This window comes from Gigantopelta aegis, chromosome 3, assembly GCF_016097555.1.
Source record: "Gigantopelta aegis isolate Gae_Host chromosome 3, Gae_host_genome, whole genome shotgun sequence".
NCBI lineage: Eukaryota > Metazoa > Mollusca > Gastropoda > Neomphalida > Peltospiridae > Gigantopelta > Gigantopelta aegis.
The window spans coordinates 55,172,184-55,198,150 of NC_054701.1; the positions used below are offsets into that span (position 1 = coordinate 55,172,184).

General features: G+C 37.3%; 2 protein-coding genes across 2 annotated transcripts in view; one reads left to right on the forward strand and one right to left on the reverse strand.

Annotated features, from left to right (window-relative positions):
• LOC121368266 (dynein regulatory complex protein 10-like) lies at positions 1–7,248 on the reverse strand. Its single transcript, XM_041492922.1, has 4 exons — positions 6,192–7,248; positions 4,712–4,945; positions 2,915–2,986; positions 1–1,216 (listed from the first exon to the last, which is right to left on the reverse strand). Exons 1-4 carry the CDS (start codon positions 7,056–7,058, stop codon positions 947–949), a joined length of 1,443 nt encoding a protein of 480 aa, XP_041348856.1. The 5' UTR covers positions 7,059–7,248; the 3' UTR covers positions 1–946.
• A 314-nt stretch (positions 7,249–7,562) lies between these two features.
• Positions 7,563–25,967, forward strand: part of LOC121368267 (two pore calcium channel protein 1-like) — an 85,297-nt gene continuing 66,892 nt past the window's right edge. The window contains exon 1 of the mRNA XM_041492923.1: positions 7,563–7,701. Within this exon, the coding sequence (XP_041348857.1) occupies positions 7,626–7,701 (76 nt within the window). The 5' untranslated portion in view covers positions 7,563–7,625. The remainder of the gene's footprint in view (positions 7,702–25,967) is intronic.

The window sequence follows — 25,967 nt, forward strand, 5'->3', positions numbered from 1 at the left end:
TTTTTCTTAGCTTATATATTGCTGTTGTGAGGTTCTGGGATCATTCTTTATCACTGGTATACCATGGTATAATTCCGTGGTCAACTTGTTCAATAGTTCAGATTGAAAAATAAAATGTGGATACTCACATAGACAGAACTATCACCAAATTTGCTGTCATATGCGGGTAATGATAAACATCTATAAAACAATATTTTACAAAGATTTACTCGTAATACACATTTATAGTCAACGTCCATTTACTATAACAAGTACATGTAGCATTCTCCACACCTGAAAATGATACCTGATGAGTAATATGATTTATTGACAAGGACATTTTGCACACAATGTTGTTTTATTTAGATGTTTAAAATATATGGGTCTTATTAACTTTATCTGACTAACTGCATGGGCTCTCAGGCTCAATAACTTTTTTAAAAAGAGAACCTTATTAATAGCAAAGACAACTGACATAAATATAATTCTTAACATAAATATAATTCTCAACAAAGCTATTTCCAACACAAAACCACCACTGTGGAATAGACTAGTCTATGTACATATAATGTGTAGACAGTCATTTAATAATATCGGTCCTAGTAAGATTGGCAATATTTACTGCCTGCTGTCTAATATAACATAGGATAATTTTTATACAAGATGGACTAATCTGACAATATATGGGAAAGAAAACCATTAAAGTCTAGAAAATTCCACAGGAGATCACTCCGAAGCCTGGGTCAACCACTGGTGAGGGTAAAATAAAAAACCAGATATATACAGGTTAAATAAATACATCTCCAGTGAGTGAAAAATCAATTCATACATGAATTCTTAACAGAATAAACATAATTTTTGGGCAAAATGATTGTTTTTATGTTTATAAAACAAAAGTCTGCCACTGTAAGCCTGTTACAGAAACACTGTAAGCCTGTTTCACAAATAGCAAAGTCACTGGTACATTTTACTTCTTTTTCTTTTTTCCACCCCCTTTCTTTTTCTTTGACTTGAGTGCTTTGCGCACCTTGTACGAACGCCAGAAAGCTTGAATGGTGGTTGCTGCTTTGACCATTAAAGCAAGTTCACGTTCTGCCTGTTCGCGTTTCTCCCGAGCCGCACGCCTCTCTTCCATGATTTGGAGATATTCGGCCTCCAGTGTCTTGAAACGTTCCTCCAGCTCATGTAGCTGCTTCTTCTCCTCAGTATAGACTGCATCAATCTCTTCATATTCATCCTACAAGAAAACATTTGAATGGAAAGTTCATGGTGTGCAACTATACCATGTACTAACCTCCATTTTAAGTGTTTTTTTAATCAATAAATCCAGTTTAGCTTGACATGAATAGGAAAGAAAAGGAAATATTTTTATATACAATGTGGTCAAGATATAAAGCCATCAGCTCATGGAGTTTGAAATTAAAAAACATTATCCTTTTTTTTAATGTGTATATATCTACAAAACAGATTTCCAACCAGTAGAGACAAATAAACAAAAGAATAATCAAATATAGAGTTCAGCAGGATAAACTAATCAATAAAATATATTTTTTTAAACTCCATTAGCAGACAACATTCTTCATTATGAAGTGAATATTATTGTTTTATTTATATATAAAACAATGTCTTTACAAATTGCACATACAATAGCTTTCCTTTATTTTTAAATTGTACATTAAGCCACAATGAAATAGCCTAATTGACTATAAACACTTAAAACAAAGACTGATGCAGGTCACAGATTCCACTTTAAACTTGATTAATATGGTCTCACTACACAGATGTCATCTGCCATTGAAACCCATGTTAAATTGCCCAACTTCAAATGAAGATTGCCAACAGAACGGGTTCTTGTTGGCACTAACAACATACACCATTGCGAACATACATTATATAAGCATTTATTTTCACTCTAAAATTGAGAACATTTCCGTCTCAGTTTTGTGCTATATGACCGCATCTGGCTGTAGTACCGGTCCGAACAGGTGGTTCATTAACCGATTACCTCCGGCTGTCTCTTGCACTATATACCCATGTCCCAAAAGGTCAATGCACAATATTACAAAATAACATAGGCAAAATCCAGCCAGAAGGCTTACCATTAAAAACACATATTGTTTTAATTCTTCATCATTTCCTAGAAGTGAATATGTGAACCATAACATGTGTCACAATTAGAACTATAGTGGACTGTGATGAATGAACTTCACCCAGAAGAGAACTGTGTAGTGAGACCTAACATAAACATTAGCATGCAGTATATGTAGGTTTATTTAATGTAGCATTATCAATATTTGAAATTAAATGAATAAAAGATGCATTTTACCTTATTTGTTCATAAAATATGAGTACTGTATCACAATAGGTGTTCAGTAATGAATCGCAGATAGGAATATTTTTAATTTATGCCATATAATGGTAAATAAAATATATAATTTTACTGCATACCAACATCATATAATAAATAATTGTACAATAGTTTAGAGTCATATTACTATTTTGGCGGTTTTAACAAATTCAGATTTCAAGAAGTGCATTTTAATAGTATTTTATCATTCCACAGAATAGGTACCTTAGGTCTCACAAGACATGTTATCTGCTATTGAAATCCATGTTAAATTGCCCAACTTCAAAAGAAGATTGCCAACAGTCTGAACAGGTGGTTCATTAACTGATTCACTCCAGCTGTTTCTTCCGCTATACACCCATGTCCCAAAAAGTCAATGCACAATATTACAAAATAACATGGGCAAAATCCAGCCAGGAGGTTTACCATTAAAAATACAAATTATTTTAATTCTTCCCCAATTACTAGAAGTGAATATGTGAACCACAATATATGTCACAATTAGGAACTATAGTGGACCGTGATGAATGAACTCTCACCAGGAAGTCAACTGTGTAGTGAGACCTTAGATAATATTCAATAAATTACCTGTCTTTCTCCCATATCTTGATCATACTTCTGGATCCAGTTCTCAACTTCAGTTTCAATCTTGTACTTTTTCTACAATTCAAAACAATGATTTTACATTATGGTTTAATGTCCATAAAAGCAGGGAATATTTTGTTTTCAAAATTTTGATAATTAGCTATATTTCTAGTCGGCTGAAAATTGATTCACAACTACTGTTTAATATATTTTTTAATTGTGTAGCGATCTCTGAAACTTGTATAGTGAATCGCAACGTGATTGACACTGAACAGAATGTTCTCTGGAAAGCTACAAATAATTCTCTTTGGCTATCAAGTAAAAGAATTTGTTTCAAATTAATACATTTTCAGTTTGAAAATACTGGTGATTAATTGATGCCACACTAATTGCCATGTATACATGCTGAAAAAACATTCGCTGTCAGAAGAAGAAAAAAAGGAAATTGGTGAAGCACAATTTGTGCCCATCTCCATTCATTGTGTAGAAAGGTTGTTCAACATAACTCTTCTTTTTTAGAATTTCTTAACAATCTAGAATGATTAAATTTCTGTTATATATTCATTACAACGTAACGTCATCCCATTGGTAATTTTTCAATGACCGTAAAAATTATGTCGTCAGGGAACGTCATATGTGATGACGTCATTTTATATGGGCAAGTTATCTTAATGAGCATTATTCTTTATGGATAAAAATAATTCAAAATAAAGTATGACGTTTTAGTTTATTATTAGAATGTATGATTCAAATTTAATTATAAGTATTGTCTGTTATTTCTTTTACGTTCATCTGGGTATGAACAAAAAAAATCATCCGCAAACTTATGTGATTCACACAGTTTGCAGGTGATTTTTTTTTTTCATACCCTGATGAACATAAAAGAAATAACAGACAATCCTTAATAAAAATAGTGTAAAATCACCTTAATTTCAGTGGAGGTCAACTACATATTTTTGCAATCTAATTAAAATTAGCTCCACTATTACATGTGGATCTAACAGCAGCCAGATGTAGCTCATGTCCACCAATCAAAACCTTACTTGCAGAATCATGTCAGTGATTTAAAAATAATTTAAAAACATTCCGAATTATCCTGAGGGTATACGACATGTTTTGTGTGAATTACGAATGCCTTAAAACATGTTTTATTTTATAAAATAAATAATTTGTAATGTAAAACTGAAGACTGATTTAGTTGTTTTTTTAATAAATAAATAAATAATTTTTAATGTAAAATTGAAGACTGATAACCCATCCCGTACGTATTGGTATGGTTCGCTGTACTGCGGCCACTAAAATAGACTCGCACGATATTTTTAGAATTTGTATCCTCCCAAATAACGTTATAAAAGGCGAAGTGTGATTGGTCAATATTTAAATTATTATTTACCGATGAAATGTTACCTGGACATTGGAGACTACGCAGTGTTGTTAGCAATCCGATTAAAATTAGTTCTACTGGTCTAAATAAGGCATTCGTAATTCACATGAAACATATCGTATACCCTCAAGATAATTGGGAATATTTTCAAATTATTTTCAAATCACTGGCATGATTCTGCAAGTAAGGTTTTGATTGGTGGACATGAGCTCCAACTGGCTGCTGTTAGATCCACATGTAATAGTGGAGCTAATTTTAATTAGATTGATATTTTTGAGGTTCATGACACCATGTGTACTTCCATATAAACACTACCATACACACACTACATATAGTACAACTGTAACAACAACCACATGGAATGTCCCAGACCGCCATCATAAAATGGCTTGATAATGGAAGAAAGCAAGTGTTACCTTGCGAAGCTCCTGCTCGCTATCACGGTGCTCCACAGTGTGGGTATGAAGCTGTGTTCGTAAGTGGGTTATTTCCTGGTGGAGTTTTTGACACTTCCCCTCACAATTCTTGATGTCAGCTGCCTCCTGCTTTTCAGCTTCTTGCTTGATTCTCCAATTGTGTTCCTCAGCATAATTGTTAATCTGTGTGACGTCAGCACTGAGATGTCGGATTATGTCATTCTTCTTGCGAATCTATAGGAAAAACAACAAAAAATCCATTTGTATTGCGATTAAAAATAAAGAAATATACTGACTTTTTTTTGTCTCAAAGGAATTAAAAGTTGTAAACAAGGCACATTGAATGAAATATTTTGAGATAATGTATAAATGTTAGTTCCAAAATAATTTGCCAAAAATACCAAAATTAGGTATGATTTGGTTTTACAATCTTCACACCATGGATACAAACAACAGCCAAGCAGGACTTATCACACATATTTTTAATGGAAATTTTGATTGTCACACCTTTCAAATTCAGCTTTTTTAAAATTAACCAAATTGAATGCACATACTAGTAACCAAATTGATTACACCCCACTTTTGTCTCAAGTGAAATCTGGTGCACGAATACCAAGTCTTGTTACAGCGAAATGGTTTTCACTCCTAGTGAAAAAACAAATGCAATTCAAAAATATTTATAACTCCTTGGCTGTAATTAAGCTTAAGAGTTTATTTACGTTTTCTAATAATTAGCCTTCAAGGTTGCATGGTACCAAAGAAGAGAGTTCCGTGACAAAGTTTGAGGTGTACCGTCAAATATTTACGGAGTAAAAACAGCTGTGGGTGTGATTGGTAGTAATATGTGATGTTGATTATTTGTGCAGATCTATACTATTATACATTGACAATTTAAATAAATACACTTCAATTTGTTATACAGTTGTTATGCAGTATATACCAGTGGTTGAAACTAATGCAGGGTACCCCCAAAAATGGAAATGCAATTTTCAGCAAATAAAACCATAAATTAAATCACTTAAATGGTATGTTACTCCTCATTTTCTTGCAGGTAGATTAGATGTGAGGTGCCACACTTTTTATTGCTGTACTTCCTGGGTGCGTTTATATCCTGTTTATATCAGTAAACGTTAACATTATCGGCAATAGGAATTGATTTGGTCTATTAGAACCTCAAACATATCATGGATCTAGATGCAAAAACAAACTCTTCCAGCTAGGTATTCCTTTTCTGTTTTAAATATCACCTAACAATGACCTCAAGGGCCGTCACAATTATCATCATTTTCATGAGTGTAAGCCATACTTTTTTTCTATACTCAATTCCCTTCTGAAAAGTGTAAATAAAAAATATGATTTGATAAGGAATATTTTCATCAACATTTTAGTTTTGTTATATAAGCATACAAACTATATCAGTCATGTAACGATGTACACAATACTAAAAGGTGCTTTATCTAGGTTGCCAGAAATTACATACTTCTTCATCCTTATCTTCAATAGCTGCCTTCAACTCCCCTTCCAGTTTCTCAATAATTACAGCATTGTTTCTTTCTCTCTTTGAAATTTCCTTTAGATACTCCATTCTCTCATTTTCCTCTTCAGGTGTTGTTAGCAATTTCCCCAGTAGAATTTCTTTTAACTCTAATAAATAACCTACAAGCTCCTTACAATCTTCTTTTCGATGTTCACACTCTGCAGTTATGGCATTCATGGCAGCAGGATTTAGACTGAAGACTCTTAAGATATTTTTACATGAGTGGCTCAACTTCTGAGCAATCAGAGTGAGTTGTCTCATCAAATGTTCAGCCTGACCATCTAAACTCTGAAGGGAATGTGTACTAGAAGCACTGGTCTTTCTGCTAGTATCAGCTTCCTCTTGTTGATCATCATCAGCATCGTCAAACTGACTGCCTTTTACCACTGATGAGCTTTTACCACTCTTTAATCTCTTCTGAAGTTGTTTGTCCAGCTCTGACCGAATATCTTGGTAGCTATCCTGAAAAGCAATGTGCTGTAACAGCATCTCCACTAATTCAATTCCAAGGACAATCTTAAAACGATCAATGTTCTCCAATATGTACGGCAGCAAGGTGACTATTTCAACACGTTTAATGGTTTCTTCAAATACAGACATCACTCTCTGAGATTCAATTGTAGTTAATTTCTTCCGGGTTGGTTCCAATGCTCTTGAAGGATCTAACCGTAGTTTTCGTAGCCTGACCGTATTCTGTGATGGAGATGGTTTTGACGGAGGCTGGAGTTTCATGTGTACTGTTGGCTCTAGGCCCACTGGCTTTATAGTTGTTGTTACCGTCATGGCAGAAGACATTTTTAAAGTGGACATTTTGTTACTTATCTAATAAAAACAAATTGATATTAATCTAGTCAGTGATTGTGAAAGAATTATGTATTAAACAACAACATTATTTTATATAAATACATATCTACGGTAATTTAAACAAACTGCAAGGCATATGAATCGCACAACATTTTCTTTCGGCTCAAGCACTGTGGTTTGTTTAGTGTTGTCATGTTAACAACAAGTAGTTCTATGGTTTAGGAGATTTTAGAAGAATGGAATAATTATTGCAATTATTATGAATAGCCATGGTGGATATATTGTATATATTAGAAATAAAAGATAGTTTTTGAAATATGTTTTAAAATATTAATTGAACAAATCAATCGCGCAATAATATCAACATGGTTACCATCATTCGGAACTAATCGGTACCATGCCAGAAACCGTAATTAACCGAAGCCTTCCGAATAGCGATGCTATTCTTTTCCGAAAAATGCCGAATTACAAGTAGGAACTATTTCTAGGAAGTGGTTTATTATTGTCGAAGGTTAAAAAAAAAAAGTAAAAACGAAAACGTACAGGCGCGCTTTAGAAAAAATATAAGAGACGATGGCTGACTTATTCGAAAGTCCTTTGCTAATTCGGTCACCACAAGCCTGTGACAGACAGCGGAGCTTGAGCATAAGTATGACATTGTTGATTTTTAGCTTTTCGTGGCTATGACATTGTAGGGGTGTTTTCATGGTTTTTTGTGTGTTTTTTTAATTTTTTTATTTACTTACGTAACTTAGCCAAGTTAAACTTGATCACGTCATCACTTTTAGAGTGGGCACATCCGTTTGGGTTTTCCCCGTTCTAGCCAAAGCACCAGCAAGGCCGTATGTGCTGTCATGTAGCCTATGTTTGAAAGGAAAGGAATATTTAACAAGAATTATACCTTTTTCGATGCTGAGAGAGGAAACTCCTACTCAGCTACTGCCATGTTAAACTTAATGATCTACTCATTTCCCATTGACAGGACACTACATACAATGGTTTGCAATGTACCAGTCATGGGAAATCGAGAGTTCATTGAGAGAACATTCTGCAACCTAGTCAAATCGAATGTAGCAAATGTATTGTTTATCGCAACGGATGTTTTATATACACCATCCCAGACAGGATAGCACATACCACAGCCTTTGATATGCCAGTCGTTGTGCACTGGATGGGACGAGAAATAGCCCAATGGCTCCACCGACTGGGATCGATCCCAGACCTACCGCGCATCAGCCGGGTACTTTACCACTGGACTACGTCCCGCTCATCATCTAATACAGATACTGTTTCTTCCGTTTCCACTGTTCTTAGTCTTGGTCTTCTATTTTGAATTCCAAAATGTGCCTCAAAGAGTAGGCCTACTTCAGGCTCGTGTAAAATTAAAATATACATCTGTAAGGAAAGAAAACCAACTCCTTCTATACAAATGATGTGAAGTGAGTGAAGTGAACAGATATATTATAATTATTTAATAATTATCACATGCACGCACGCACATACACACAGCAATAATAATAATAATAATTAGTTGAGAGAGAAACAACCTTTTGAGAATTGATCTACTATACCTCCGCATGTTAATCTCTAGACCAGCTTATGCAATGACATCATGACATATAATAAAGGTATATAAATGAAACGTTTCTGTTACCGTACCGCAATGTGTGTGCAGATGACAGTAAATTTGTTTGCAAATGATGGTAAAATAAATAACTAAAAATGTAGTATTGTTACAAATATATAAAAATTTTTGTAGGAAATAATTTAGTTTTCAGTATTTAGATTATAAATAGAAATAGGAGTAGGAGTCTCGGGAGACGCTGTCCCAGGGGCGTCTCGATTAGGAGGAGGAGTCCATGTAGATTTTCGGGATCCAATGGACAGTGACCTGGCTTCAGAGGAAGCGTCGGTTGGACCGGATTCTGTCGCTGACCCAGCTCTCTCTCACTTCGGTTCGGAGGTAGAGGAGAAGTGTGATTATCCGGCGGTTCTGGCTTTTGTCAGGGACCAGGTCCGACAGGTATGCGGGGATGCTATACCTCAGGTTGAGGCCCAGCCTACATTCAAGGGTGTCTCCTTCGGGAACCGTTCTTTGAATTTGGTCACTCCTCGTGAGGAGTCGGGTTTACCACTTGCACAGGAGGCGTACAGTTCACTTTGTGACATTGATGTGTTGATCACTGGCAGTGATCGTATCCTGGGAATAGGTGTTGATGAGTACCCAACGGCACTGCCTACGGGGAAAATCTTAAACAGGAGCGCACATTTTTCGTGCCGACTCCTATGAGACGTTGGGGGCGGATTTTCTCGAACATCCGGCGGTCGTTCCCGCTAGTGTCTGAGCCGCTTGTTCCCCATCACCGCATGTGTCATTGCCAATTGCAGATCTGGAATCGTTCGAATGGCTGGCTAAGTCGATGTTTCAGGTTAATAACCATTTAGGTACGTTCCTATTTGGCTTGGATAAGGCTGTCGAGAGCCTTCCCGCGATGGCGAAAGGCTGTTTGGAGGCTGCGTCAAAAGCCTCTAAGCATATCGCTCAGTTATCTGGCCGATTGTTTGCGAACAGTCTTTTGTTAAGGCGTGACTATTACCTGGCAGGTTTGAGTGCGTCAAACGTTGCGAAGACGTTTTTTCGTACACGTTCGGTACGGGAAAATTTACTTTTCGGTCCCTATTTTAATATTGTCCTAGACAAGGATTTGTCGCGACCAGTCCCGAACACTCAACCCTCAACCTCTGGTAAACGTCGGTCCACGTTTTCGGGGTTCAAGCTTCCTCCTGTGAAAAAGGCTGCTTTTTTACAGTCGGCTCAGATCCCTAGGGTTTCTGACACTAGGAGGCAACCAGGTAACAACCCGTCTTCCGCTAAGCGAGGACGCAAATGTCGTACTGCGTTCCGTTCTCAGTGCACCAAAGGCGTTGCGCCTACAGGTGGTAAGCGGTTGGGATGAGGGTACGTGAACGATCAGCAGTTGCTTTCGGAGGTACCGTTAGCAACCATACCCGTGGGGGGGCAGGCTCTGCCAGTTCCTTCGAAATTGGTGCAAACTGCCAGGTCTCGACCCCTGGGTTCTGTCAGTTGTTCAACATGGTTACAAAATACCCTTTTCATCGAGCCCCCCTCTTACTTCCACTCCGACAATGCCACCATTACCGTCTGCGGATCAGCGCGTTTTAGTGGAGAGTATGATTGCCGAGTTTCTCGACAAAGGGGCCATCCAGAGAGTCAGTCTGGACACTCCGGGATTTTATTCTCATCTTTTCTTCGCCCAGAAGAAAAATGGGGAATGGAGACCAATCCTAAATTTGAAGCCACTGAACGTCGACGTTCCTTCCATGAAAATGGAAACGGTTCATTCGGTCCGGAACCTGCTTCAAATTAGGGAGTGGGTTGCGTCGATCGATCTGAAAGACGCATACCTCCATGTCCCGGTGCACAAGGCATTTTGGAAGTTTCTGTGCTTCCTTTTCGACGGAAAAGCGTACCAGTTTCGTGTGCTCCCGTTCGGGTTGGCGACGAGTCCCCATGCTTTTACACGTGTGGTAAAAGCGGTGGTAGGTCATGTTCATTCGTTAGGGGTTCGAATGCATACCTATCTGGACGATTGATTGATCCCAGCTTCGTCGCAACATGAGTGTCGGACCAATGTCGGGTTGGTTTTGGACACGATCCTCCAATTGGGTTTTATTCCCAATTGGGTGAAATCGGAGTTAACGCGGACTCAGATTTTCACATATCTCGGAGTGGTCTTCGATCTTGTGGTAGCGTCGGTTCGTCCCACCGATGTGCGTATCCACAATTTTCAAACGTCGGCGCGACATTTGATGGGGGAGCAAAGTACTACAGTACGATCTCTCCACGTGGTGTTGGGCCACCTCGAATCTCTGGCCTCATTGATCGTGCGGTTCAGACGATTCAAATGACCACTCCAGTGGTATTTGTCCCCACGGTGGGACGGTCACAATTGGGACACGATAGTGCCTCTGGGCCCATGGTTCACTCATCCGATACGTGTTGAGTATGGATTGGACGGGACTGGATTTTTATGCCTTACCCCCTCCTGTCTTACTCGGCAAGGTGTTGACCAAAGTGGTCCAGGAACCTTGTCACGTGACGTTGATAGCTCCTCTGTGGGTGGCGCAGCCCTGGTTTCCACAGCTCCTGTCACTGTTAGTGGCAGTCCCGTTCCGGTTACCAGTGTTGTCCGATCTACTCGGCCAGCGACTGAGTCAGACGGTGTGGCATCCGAAGCCGGAGGTCTTCCGGCTTCACGTGTGGATGTTATCGGGGCTTCCTTGCGACGCAGATGTTTTTCGACAAGAATTGCGCATCTCGTCTCTTCAGCAAAGCGCAAATCTACCGAGTTGGTTTATCAGTGTCACTGGCGTATGTGGGTTCATTGGGCGAATGCACAGGATTTCGATCCCTTATCGCCTACTGTCAACAATTTAGCGGAGTACTTTCTGGCGTTGGTCCAAGAAAGGAAACTTAAAGTCACGACAGTGAAAAGTCACAGAGCTGCGATTTTCACTACTCTTAAACAGTGTGGATGTCGTGACTTTTCTATGAACTTGGTGTTGCATGATTTACTTAAATCATTGCAATCCACGCTTGAACGACCTTCCATTATTCCGAAATGGAATGTCTTTCTTGTGTTACATGCTCTTAAGGGTGCCTTGACGTGGAAGACTCTGTTTCTGGTTTCGCTGGCAGCTTGTCGTCGGATCAGTGAGATACATGCTTTTTTGCATGACTTGGTTGATTACAATTCGGATGGGTCTGTCACTTTACGTACCGACCCTATCTTTGTTGCTAAAAACCAGTCTCCGGGGGAAGAGTTTCCATCTACTGTCATTCACAGTTTATCTCGTACACTGTCATCTGACAACTCGGATAGACTTCTTTGGCCGGTGAGAGCATTGAAGTATTATTTGGAGCGTACGAAAAACCGGCAGCAGGGTAAAAAGAGATTGTTTATTTCTTATACCATTAGGCCGGGTGATGTCACAAAAAATGCTTTGTCTCGATGGATAGCATCTACCATCAAGCTAGCATATGAGATGGCGGGTGATCATGTGTTACGGAATTTCTCTGTTAAACCACATGAAATCCGAGCCATTTCTGCTTCCCTGAATTTTCATGACTCTTTATATATTATAAAGGTCATGAATGCAGGGGTTTGGAAAGGACGGCACACTTTTGACCGTTTCTATTTCCGGGATATGGCGGTTGGTCCTGACGGTATGCGTAGGATCCAGACAGTCATTGTGGCTCAACACGTCGTGTCTGTGCGCAGGGCAACGGAAAGGGGTCGACCTCTTTTCCGTCCAACTGCCATCGATTCACGCTTTGGACATGTTTAACACTCCACCCTTTTCTGAGGGACGGTTTTTTTTGTAGTGTTGTCTACCGTTTCCTCTCCCTGGGGAGATGTTTTTCCTCCCTTTCATGGGGATGAGTTTTTCTTTTGGGAAGTCCCTTATTATTCCAAAAAGTTTTTTGACTCCTTGTTACCGTATGTCGTGGTTCGTCCTATCTCCATGTCATTACTTCAAAGGAGCTTTTTGGGGTACGGGTAAGTCCTCTATTTTCTTACCTCCTCCCATTAATGTTGAATTCATGTGCTCTAACGGTGTCATTGCACGTCCGTTATAGCATATTTGTTGTGCTAGCACAGTAAGTTGAATAAGACTATTAGAAAATTTGTTTCTAATTTTCATTATTATTCATACTTACCTAGTGCTAGCACAACAAACTATACCTCCCACCCACCCGTATGAGGCTTTCCCTCGGTGGGTTTGGGTGGACTTTGAACCGAGAATGAAGTTACAGGTAGCCCGTGCAAGGATAGCATTGCGCATATCAAGCAAGGGAGAGAATTCTGCAGTGTGTAGGTATGACTCAGATTGAATAGCATAGTTGTTATGCTAGCACTAGGTAAGTATGAATAATAATGAAAATTAGAAACAAATGTTCTAATTTTAGACAAGTACAGTCACTGAGATATACATATGGAATGTTTTTAAATGCTCACCAGATGGCATTGCAATCCCTATCAGTAATGAGAAGCATGGTTTTGATCAGATGTGACATATTTCTAATTTATTTTCAATTTTGGAAACGTGAGTCAGTCGTACCTTTATTATGTGTCTGCAAGGTTACCAATGTAGTAATCCACCAATATATTGAATGAGTTTGACCATTATACCACAAAGTAGGTTAAGTATACCAAAACCTAAAACAAAAGTCTGAGTGGTAATACGTCAGACTAGCAAGGCCATAGGATGAGACGTTTAAGAAAATGTCCACTATGTCCACCTTCAACAAAGTAACTTAGTAGACCAGTGTTGGTAACCTAGTAGACAAACAGGTAGAAATGCCATCATTACATGGAGTTAATGCTAAAATCTTACTATTAATACGTCTACTACATGTTTATACTAAATAATAGTTTACCTATTTAAAGTGTAGTCCAAGAATATTGGCTTTACTGTAAATTTGTGACACTTTAGTAACATATAGCAGACAACAGAGTAACTTAGTGACCACACTGTCATTGTATTAGTTACCAGTATAAAACACACCACAGTTGTCATCACATTGATTTATACTAATAGTTACTGATGGACACATACTTGTTTTCAGTTATTTTAATAAACACAGGTACATTTGATTTAACTACTATCAGTGTACCAATTAATTACTATATTCTGTGTTTATAACATTTGCAGAGTGCCAGTAAAATTAGGATTAACTATTTTTATGTGGAACTAGGATAGTCAGAAGTCAGAGATATGTCCTGATATATAAATAATTTTAAGGGTCAGGTGTTATGGTGTGCACTGTATTAATATTTCTATTTTGTGGTGATATGTTGATTAAAATAATGGTTATACATATAGCTGCTGTATGTACTATCATGTTTATTACTAATGGCATCTTTTCAATTTGATTTAGTGGTATATATCCTAATGAATGTGTTTTCTACCTGGCACATGAAAGTATCACCGAAGTAAATAATAATAAATAAATAAAATTAACAAATAAAAAATCCCCCCCCGCACTGAATTCTGACCAGGGGGGATGCCATTTATGTTTGTTCAATAGTTGACCTGCGCAAATGCAAATACATTCCTTCTGCAGAGTTCTTATATTCTAACTTCTGTAGAGTCACATTAATTATGAAATATTGGCTAACACTATTCTTACTCAAAGTACAGCACACATAGATCAATCAACACTGAAGTGACTGTTGATAGTGCCTCTTGTGCATATAACCCCATGGATCGCTGTTGATGTGTCCACTCCTTATTATTCTTGTACCTCAAACTACTACAAATGAAGGATATTCGTGCATCTTTGCATTAAATGTATCTGGCTGTATTTCTGTTTTTTTACAATTCAGTGTTATAAGGCATCATATGGTTGTACAATTAGACAGCTATACAGGTGGAGGACATTTATGGGTATACCGTATTGTTCCTATTTGTAGCGCCCCCTCTAATATAAGCGCCCCCTATGATCACGAGAAATGTATCATGAAACGGTACCCGTAAAATAGTAAAACTGGCTTACCTGACTGCTGACTTGCAATGATTATAATCGGTAAACAAATAAAATCCAAACAGGTGAAGCACTATGACACTAGTATGGGCGAACAGTATGACACACATGTCGTTTATCAAATGTATGTCGCTGTTATCTCGACGCAGAATGAACGCATGACACTCCGTTAACGCTGTTCAAAACCGGAAGTACAAACATACCGGTAGGTATTTACACCGACACCGTAACACCGTTTAAAAAACGGGTAAATGATAACTTTAACTAAACTGCAAACTGCAAACTGGAGTCAAATGTCAACAATTTAACTTTAACTAAACTTAAAACTGGAGTCAAATGACAATAATTTGTGTACACAGTGACAATCAAAATGTGTCAGTTACAAACTACCGGCCAGAGCTATCGTAGTCTGTGCTGTCTGACTGATGATCATCGTCGTCGGATAGAACAGCTTCCAGTAACTATTCGTCCATTTCCACATCTTCAGGGGAAAACCCATCAAATTGGTCGTCACCATCGTTAATGCAGGGGTGATTGCCGCCCATGCTTCTTTCACCCATCGTAGCAATAACTCCGCAGGCCCTATATGCCTACGTGCACAGTACCATGTATTTCGATAAATCAGCTGACGATGTACGGTACGCTACGTCATTTCAACAAGAAAACGTCACTGGTGGAGTGACTCGGCGGCAAAGCTGTTGATGTCTCAGCGAGCCAGACGCATTGACAGTTTGATACGAGGATTTTTCACACGTATTACGAAACGTGTTCTAGTACTCTAATTAGCGTGCCCCCTTTGTGTTTTGTATCGCGCCCGGACGCTACAAATAGGAACAATACGGTATTTATGAAAACGGTTTGTCTCCTTCCCAAACCAACCGCTAATAGTAGTAAGCATAAACCAACTGACACAAGTTATGAGGCCAGGTCTTATAAATAATATAAGCATGTACACATGCATGCATTTAACATATAAAATTTTAAAAGTGTTTAAAAATAAAAACAGAAAAAATATATGATTTTGTCAGCTGAAGTAAATTAAAAAAAGAAAAGAAAGTGCATTGGCTTGTTCAATTTTGCAATTGTTTATATTGGTCCATCAGAGTTTCTGCCAGAGGGTAAAACGGGTATGGCGCCGTACCCACATTTTTGGGTAGATTTTTGTTTTAATTAACATTTGACAAACTTAATTATTCTTATCATTACTGTGTATGATTTTCTTAACCCTAACTCTAAACTTAACCCATTTTCTTTCTGGAGGAGGCCCCCTTACTGTGGTTGCATTCAATTTCATAGTGCCATATCAACCAATTTCTTTCTGGCAGAAACACTGTCCATGGAACATTTTGTTTGATTCCAAATATTATGATATTCATGCTGAGGTGTCTTTAATCATTCGTTTACTCACTGGAATTAAATGTTATTTATTGTCAATTTCGATGGAATCATTTAATCTGATGACCTCACATCAGTAAAATAATTATTTATCTCTATTTAGACATACGACCTTGTTACTCATTCTTATTTCATTGGATGGTTATTATAAGTAACTTAGTGGAAGTTAAACCTGGTCTACTATGTTACCGCATGTCCACTAGGTTACTTTCATGAACAAATACATTTGTAAAAATTAAAATGTATGTTGTTAATGGATATTAGCATATATTTACAAGGGCAGTAAAAGGCTGTGCTGGTTGATATATAGCAAAACTACTTCTTGCAACATATAGGAAATATTTTTCAAATTATAAATGATAGTTTGTAAGAAAATATATGATAAGAGTAAACATTTAGGTGATTACATAAAATATAACCTTATCTTGTAAGAAAATGACATTAATTCATAGAAAGAGACAGCTTGCCTAAATTGTAGTACCATATACAATTTCCCTTGTTTATGTTTAGTGCGATGTTTGATATTGTTATTGTCCATAACTTAGTGGACACTATTTCTTACCTGTGACAGTTTTAAAAAACCCATATACAAACTGAGATGGCTATTAGCGTGCCAAACCATCATTTCATGTGCAGAAATATATATAGAATACAGTTCTGCAAATAAAAAATAGATTCAATTTTTAAGAAAAACAAAATCTGAATTTTTTACCTTTTCTGCGGAATGACCCATATAACTTCTGGAAAAGTTGCTGAACTTTATGTTATGTATAATCATGTATGTTATAAAAATGTGTGATACTTGCATACCATATCGATATATATATAGGACTTCTCCCTATGTTTGTAAATGTGTATCAAAGTACAGATGATATCGCTAATGATCTCGACCAATGTTCTCAGGTACAAAATACAAAATAGTAACCAAACACTATTAGTCAGATCAATTTAAGGTTTGACCCCAAAAAAATTGCAACAAAAGTTTTTTTTGTTTTAACTGGTTCATTGGGTCTTAGGCATTTTCAGAAAAAAAATCGAAATGAATCTGACCCCGGGAAGGGGGTTAATTAGCATAATTTATACATGGCGACCCCCCAAAATTTCAATGTACAGTAAACTTTTTTATGCTTCATTTTTCAACCCACAAATGTATTACCAACAGATAGAAACATGATACCAAAATACCAAATACACATGTCAACAATGTTGTATGACGTCACCATGATGTCATAATGACGTCACAACTTAACCTGCGGCGTATTTTGATGGCAAATCAGATTTTGGCACGTTTTGGACTATATCCAGGTGAATTATACTGCAATGATTTAGATAATCAAGCATAATGACATCAAAGCAGAACTAAAATTGACCTCATGTGACGTCATGTAACGTCAACTACAACCATGTGACAATAAATGATAACGACGGAATGTGGTACAGTACCAAACTATGTTAGGCATCATTGTCATCGGAGTCATCAAGGTCAGAATCCAAGTTTGCTGACTGGTTGAATGTATTTTCACATGATTCAGTCTGGCACTGTCCACAAGCTGATGTGCATGGTAATCCATATTGTCGACATGTGCAGCGTCCTGAGGTGCATCCGGTTTTGCAGTTGCAGTGGACTATCTTAAGCAAACTGTCTGGGGCTGGGGCCTTTGCACACATTACAGGCTGGAATTTATTATCTTCACATTTCCAGCCCCAATCCGTAGCATCAAGAGTGTCTTCCTTCCCAAGCCATGTCATGATTTGGTAATAACATCTGAGCGAATGGAATTTCGTTGCTGATGCAGTAGGGGGCAGCCGTTCTGGTAAAACAAAGGTTGTTGCTGAAACAACTTTCTTTTTTAATACATTATGCCGCATGGTGGACAGACTGTCGGTCACTTTCCCACCAAAGAGAGAAACCATTGCTTTGCACCCTGCATTTTCTATGGAGTCACAGGTTTCACCAGGTGTACTGAAGCAACGCGCGTAAGATTCCATATCTTTGTCCTCTTTCACTAACTTCTGGAACAACGATTTTTTTCCCACTCCAAATATTCGTGATGTGGTGTCACATCCTGTAAAGGAATGTATGAATAACAAGTGTGAGCACAAGGGTTGACCAAGTCTGAGCTTCAGTTTGTTGATGTCATATACCTGAATCTTATTTCGAGACTTGTTATCAGATCGGAAGAACAAAGAATACTGCTTGTCGGGGTTCAGAAAGTACAGAAGAAGCACCAACAAATCAGTGTCCTCTCCAATCAGAGTTATAGATCTATACTCAGCAGAGGTAATGGCAGCTCGCACAATCTCGCAGTCTGCATCTGCCTCACAATTGATTACAGTGCAGCCGTTTTCCCTAAGCCTATCAGAAATTATTGTAATAAGTTTCTGTTTGTTCTGACCCCTTGATAAGAATTCCTCCTTTTTCCCGTTGAATACAGTTTGTGGGGTGACACTAACTAACGGGTGTTGTTTCTGCTTCCGTCTCTCGTGAGTACAATCTTTTGTGGATGGTACATCCTTGTAGCCATCGAAGACTACAGTAGCCGTTCCATAGTTATGAATAGTGAAATCAACATAGGTGTCTGCTATTGTGCCATAGGTAACCCCTTTGGTCCATGAAACACGATGCATCAGTGAACCACCATCTAAAACATAACAGTCCGTCTCAGGAATGTCATTTGAGACTGCCGTCTCAGGATTGTCATTTGAGTCTGCCTCACCAGATAGTTCAGTGGCATATCCTTGAATTGCCTTGGCCAATTGGGGTTTATCCGGTTTCCGGAATACATAGTTTGCTTCAAAAAGAGCAGGGGGAAATGGACTCAACTCATAGTCAAGGACATCTTCCAAGGAGAGGTCTGCAGTCCTGGAAACCACGATCAGTCTCTGGAATAATAGGGCAGGATCTATGGATTTGTCTGGTGCAACTTTCACTGTTGACGCATCACCAAGGGTTTTTGATTTATCATTTCGTTTGAATGAATAAGTGAACACTGGTTCCCCAGGGAGTTTGTCTACGATCTTCTGCCCCACAGTAAATGAATCATCAATATCTACGTTATCATCAGCCACAACTCCTGTGACTATGTTCCGCAAACTTGGATCACTGACTGAAAATGGATTGCAAGACTCAATTTTTTCTGTACGTTTTGCAAGGTCTGCATGGTCCCTCTTCACTCTTGCTTGTGTTTCGTCTTTATGTTGTTCGCTTGTGGTGAACGCGTGGTGATTAAAGTCTTGTAAAGCAATATTGTACTCCGAACACACAGGTGATGACAATGCCCAAAGGGTGCGCTGCTCTTCCGTGAATCCACTGCCTCTTGTAAGACCCCCAGTGGACTTGAGTGATTCATTAATTAAAGGATGATATTTGCTTCAATTATGCATTAAAATACAATAAATCCCACTATTTTGAAATAGAAAAACTTATTTACCAAATTAATTACTATATAACAATAAGTTGCACCAAAATTCACAAGCGGGGTCACCTCAAACAAAATGACGTCATTATGACGTCATGGTGATGTCATACAACATTGTTGACGTGTATTTGGTATTTTGGTATCATGTTTCTATCTCTTGGTAATACATTTGTGGGCTGAAAAATGAAGCATAAAAAAGTTTCCTGTACATTGAAATTTTGGGGGGTCGCCATGTATAAATTATGCTAATTAACCCCCTTCCTGGGGTCAGATTCAATTCGATTTTTTTTCTGACAATGCCTAATACCCAATGTATCAGATAAAACAAAAAAACCTTTTGTTGCAATTTTTTTGGGGTAAGGGCCTAAAATTTCATAAATTGACCCGACTATATTGTACATACAGATATATGTTTACTTCAAACTGATCAACATGTACAGAAGAAGATGTCATCTTCTAAATTCTTCAAAACAAACAACGCAAACAGCTTGTCAACTTTTACTTCAGTGTTTACATGTGGTGTCAAACTTTGAGCCGCATTTACTCGGGTTCATATATAAAGATATATGAACCCGAGTAAATTGCATCCTTCACTGGAGAAATGTTGGTTTATTAATTCCAATTCAGGTTTGGATACCAGTATCTGCCAAGGAATAAACTTAAGATTCTAGCAGCACATTGTATTTGAACAATTCTTTGACACAATATTTATTTTATGTGTACATGTATACCAGTTTGGATTCACAAAATGGAAAATTTGGTATAAATACAACATTCTTTAAATTGGTGGATTATCAATAATTCATTATTTGGTCAAAACACAGAAGCATAGAATTAATTGATAAGAGTATTTTTGTATCTACATAAATCCATGTTAAATATTCGAACATGCTCCCCCGAATGTCCAGGTTTTCCGTTTCCGATTCTTGATGGCAAGAGTAAAAATATTGAAAATAAAAGTAATTTCTTTTAGGTACATGTGCATTATCTAGTCAGTTTTGCCAATTTCTCTATATAGAGAGATTTAATACATTTTTAATCTTTACTCAATTTAACCTGCCATCTTGAATGTCACGTCCTGGCTCAATGTCACATCCTGGCTCAAAGTTTGAGGTGGTTATTTTATTCATTTAATACAACCAGTCATTATACCTTTTATTTATACTTGGAACATGAGAAGAAGGAGAATTAAAAATGATTTTTATTTCTGAAAAATTGTTTTTAAATAAAACTAACTTTTATATGTCAAATCAGCCAGGACGTGACATTATATATTTAGAAAAATAATTTAATATACTAATTATGATATGAAAGAAGGGAAAGTAGTATTTTCATATGCAGTATATTTTAGATATGATGTCCTGATACCTAATTTTTTAATTTGACATAACTAATGAAATATTACCAAATAATAAATGTTACGTCCTGGCTTACAAAAATCTTTTTTTTTCAAATAAAACCCATTCAACATAAGTAAATTGGCAATAAAAGTATATTTGTATGTGGTTATGGGTGTTAACGTTAAGCTATAATAAAAACTTAGTTTAACAGATCATTTTGAAATTTTCACACCCATGGACATAACTCCGCGGAATGGCCCATATCGAAGATCAGACAAAAGACAATAGAATCTGTTACACTACATGTACTTTATTAGATAGAGTTGTAGTTTAGTTTTTTGATGTTAGTGATTAATATTTTATGTACTTTATTTTTGCTGGTCAACCAGACTGTTTTTATTATTCATATATGAACATGGAAATAAAGTTATTGTATTGTATTGTATTGTAATTTGAGCAATTTGAAAACGATACCACATAATTTTAATCAATGACATGGTTATGGAACACCAGGGTTAAAAATTAATAGTCTCCCAGTCCCCCGTGGTGACCTTTATTTGCTATGGGCGACTAGAATTTTACAAAGGTAGTCTGTTGGGCGACCATTGATTTTAGGGTCTGGCGAGTATGGTACCTGTTAAAAAAGAAACACTGAAACTGAATCGAATGTGACAAAACACACCACATCTATGTTGGCGCGAACTACAGATCTGGCAGCAGGAGACATAGACATATTCTATACTTTTACAGCGCCACAATGAATAAAGATAACATTCATATGAAAACCTATTAATTTATAAAGTTTTAAACCCATACCATCTCAGATAACATTTTATTGGGGGTAAAAGTTCAGTGTAAATTAAAACAAACATTAGTTTACCATCAAACTGCAGAGGTTAACTCTTTTTTCTGATACAGGTTTTAAGACAATTGAGGTAATCTGAATGACAAAACTGTAATAATGATCAGGGCTGTATCTCTGTACAAAGCAGAGTCGAATGGGTATTTGGCAAACTAGTGGATGATTCCATGGATTATCTTTCTAGTGCCTCGTCTATAGGAGAAAAGTCACTCCCGAGGAAATCATTTACTGGGAATGTCAGCCTTCTTGCATTGCCACAAAGTTTATTCCATCCCTCTTGCATCGCCACACAGAGGACTGCCACTCCAAGACTGGGGCCCTATTTTCGAAGCCATCTTAGCGCTACGAAATTGTAAAACCGTCGTAGGTTATGACGTCATTACAGCGCACGCCATAGTGACTTCATAGCTTACGATGATTTCACGATTTCGTAGGCTAAGATAGCTTCGAAAATATGGGCCCTGGTTCCCTGAAGCACACACAGTTATACCTTTAGTATCTTTGTACTGTATTATCTATTACTTCAGAGACAATGCAAGTCAAGCAGTACACCTTGGCTGTTCTAGCATTTTGTCTTCACCCCGTATTAAAAATGATATAAATTAATATGTATAATTTAATGGTATTCAGACCTTCGTTTTTGAAAAACCCAGGAGTGCTAAAAATTGCACTCCTCAAAATGCTTACGAGGGGGGTGGCGGTGGGGGGTGGGGGTGGAAATCACACTCCTCAAGATGCAGAGGGGGAAATCGCACCCCTCAAAATAATCAGAATTAGAGGCAAGAGACCGAGAGGAATTGCACCCATGAACATGATTAAGTTTGAGGAGTAATGATTTCTAAATTAAATATCTTAAGGGTTAAAGTTTTGTGTTTTCAAAATAAATATCCTAATTTAACTAATATGATGGTTATTCTTACACACAAAAAAAGAAACACCATGAACACGATATTTATCAATTTCTTATGTTTACATGCATATCATGTTGCATTGCAATTCTGAATCATCACTGCCCATTGGACTATTTCTCGTTCCAGTCTGTGGGATGGTGCATATAAAAGATCCCTTGCTGCTCATCGAAAAGAGTAGCCCATGAAGTGGCGACAACGGGTTTCCTCTCTCAATATATGTGTGGTTCTTAACCATATGTCCGACGCCATATAACCGTACATAAAATGTGCTGAGTGCATTGTTAAATAAAACATTTCTTTCTTCTTCTTTTTTTCTGAATCATGATAATCTGTTGACTATTTATGAATAAGGAATTGAAACTGATTTGTTTGTGCTTATTCTGTTTTATTTAAAACAAGTACAATAATTTTGGTTTTCATCGCAGAATGATATGATTTCTCCATGGACACAAACCTGTGAACTGAATGTAAAAGTGTAACAACCACATGGCACATGGTTATCACATGTATCATGATATCATAATATACATGTTATGTACCTGCAAATTCTTTATTTAAAAAAAAAAAAAAATACTGTCATAACAGAGAAAATGTCAACATCTATTGTTTTCTACCCAAATATATTTTACTAGAATTTATATAAATATATATTTTTACAAACAGGATTAGCTTTTATTATTGGTGTGCTGTAGTTAACACGTCATTTATTATACACTCGAATCATAGCAACCCATTAAAAAACCCACAAACAAACAAACCACCCTAATGTAAATTTAATTTTAAAATATACATGCTTTACAATAGGTAAATTCGAATTACTGAGTTGAAATTAAATCGGTGTATGTTTGTTTCAGGTGCCCGTCAACCAATTACATGTACTAGAAATCTGAAAACGAAACTAGAAAATGAAAATAGTAACTTTGTAAATTGGTTGATTATCAACATTAAATATTATATCTACTGTATGAAAGTACAGAAAACTCTTTAAACTACATGACGTCATTTTGTGTGTTTGTCAAATCGTGATGACGTCATATTTAGTACCGACAAAGTCATTGGTTTGTAAGCGTCAAATTGTCCAGTAGTATTGTTTGTTAGACCAATGCAGAATATTTCTCACTGAGAAAATATGGAAAATATTTTCCCTGTTATGAGTGACCCCTGGGGTAATAAATCTTCTTTCTTCTTCTCCTATATTTCCCAGTCCTTTTCATTATATGCATCATAGCAATTTGTTTTGTTTTTTACCAATCTTTAATTTATACAGAAACATCACAAATGCATTTATGTATCAAATTGTTATATATGACTATATAACATTATTATACCACAAATTAGATATAATATTATGTACTTGTATATAAATTATATTACTCTGATGTAAGGCCATGCATTCAAGGCTCCCCAACCTTGACATGGTCAGAATGGACTGGGGAAAATAAATATTAAAAAAAAGAAAAGAAAAGAAATCTGAATCTACCAAGGTTAATGTCATTGGCTTTAAATCATGTGGCAGTATCCTGAAGCTGAAAGTAGAAATGTCTGGAGTACGTCGCTATGCTATTAACAAAAACAAAAACCTGCTTTACTAAATTCGTTTGTTGTTGGTGTACGTGATTTCTGCACGTGATCAAAACGACGACAGTGTAAAATAAATTTTGCGACCATTACCTGCATTGTACGAAATTAAACAAAACAAAACAAAACCGACGAGATCTTAATAATAAGTGAACTCCTAGCTCAATGGCTCAGTGTAAAGATAACCAACCAATCGTGTTTCAATTTATAAAAAGTATTCTAGGAAGTTCATTGTGAAAAGAATGGAAAGGTTTGTGGCATTGTGGATTGGATTCAATAAACAATTAAAATGGCAGAGTTGAAAAAAATATATATATACAAGCGTGATTTGTTCAATTTAAGGGCGCGTTATTTCGCGCCCGTCAAATTGAGTTGATGGGCGTGTTAGCGCTCGCGCCCATCAAAAACGAAGGTCTGGGTATTTTGTAAAGTAACATTTTTATTTATACTGGATTTCTTTTTCAATTTTTTTTCATTTGAGTTGGTAATGGTTTAAAACTTAATAACATGTTTTTATATGAATTTTAACTTGATTCATTTTCTTTTGATACATTTCAACTTATTTTCGTGCTTATATCCAATTACGGTTCAAGCACGCTATCTGGGCTGTCTGTCCAGGGCAGTGGGTTGGTATTTGGTTAGTGGTTAGTGATAGAAAAGAGGGTGTAGTGGCCTTACACCTACACATTAAGCCCTTAAAAACTCGCTCTGACTTGGAGCCGGTACCAGGCTGCGAACCCTTTACCTATCAGCCTGTAATCCGATGGATTAACCACTGTGCCACCGAGGCCGGTCTTTTGATACAAACTGTCTATATACAGTGAGCACATCGTTATTATTCAACAACAACAAAAAACCCATTCTAGTTTTGATTTTGGCTGTGCAGTTAAATTTCAATGTGATAATTGGAGGGCTAGTTGAATTGAGAAGGGCCAGTAAGATTTTTCTTCAACTGGCCCTGCTGGTGACCATGATTTTCATGTTAATTTTCAACGCTGGAACACGTTTTGAATGTATACTCAGTCAAATTAAAAACTTCACAAACTAAAATTTGAATACAGTCAATGAGTATTGAAAGCAGGTATTTATTCAGGAATAAATATTGTAATGGCAATGTCTACACTCCATTTGAAGCCCATCACAGCCCATGTGCACAGCACCATTGAGGCAAAAGTGGTTTTGCACGTGCCATTGGTCACGTGAATACAATAGCACAAGTCTTTTCATCGTTACTTGCTCACAGTAGTCTGACACAATGAAAAATCACATTAAAACAATATTTGTTGCAACCTGTTTCGATGCCATGCCTCACAAATGTGCAGCATGAATGTACCGTCAGCATGTTGCATGCGCGAACGTCAGTAGTTGACGTTGCAAGGGCGTTGGGTTGCAGTTGACAGGCAATTTATGATTTGCAGACATGAGTACAACAAACGGGCACCACAGCTGATCACCCCCGACTGGGTAGACCACATGTGACGTTACAGGCAGATAACAGTCATATTGTGTTATGTCACCTCCGCAACTGTTTCATGACAGCTACAGCAACCAGTAATTAACTTTTCAGACATCGGGTATCCGCGCAAACGATCCGAAGTTGGCTGCAAACCATTCACCTCCATGTACGGCGCCCCCATATGTTGGACCCATTTTGACCCAATTGTAGGCACAACGCCACTTGTGATGGGCTCAGAGGGAACGGAATAGAGTCATGTTTAGCGATGAATCGAGATTCACACTGCGATTTGTCGATGACAGGCAGAGAGAATTTGGAGACGACGTGGTTAACGTCATGCTCATTGTTGTGTTAGTGAAGATGACAGATTCAGAGGTGGAAGTG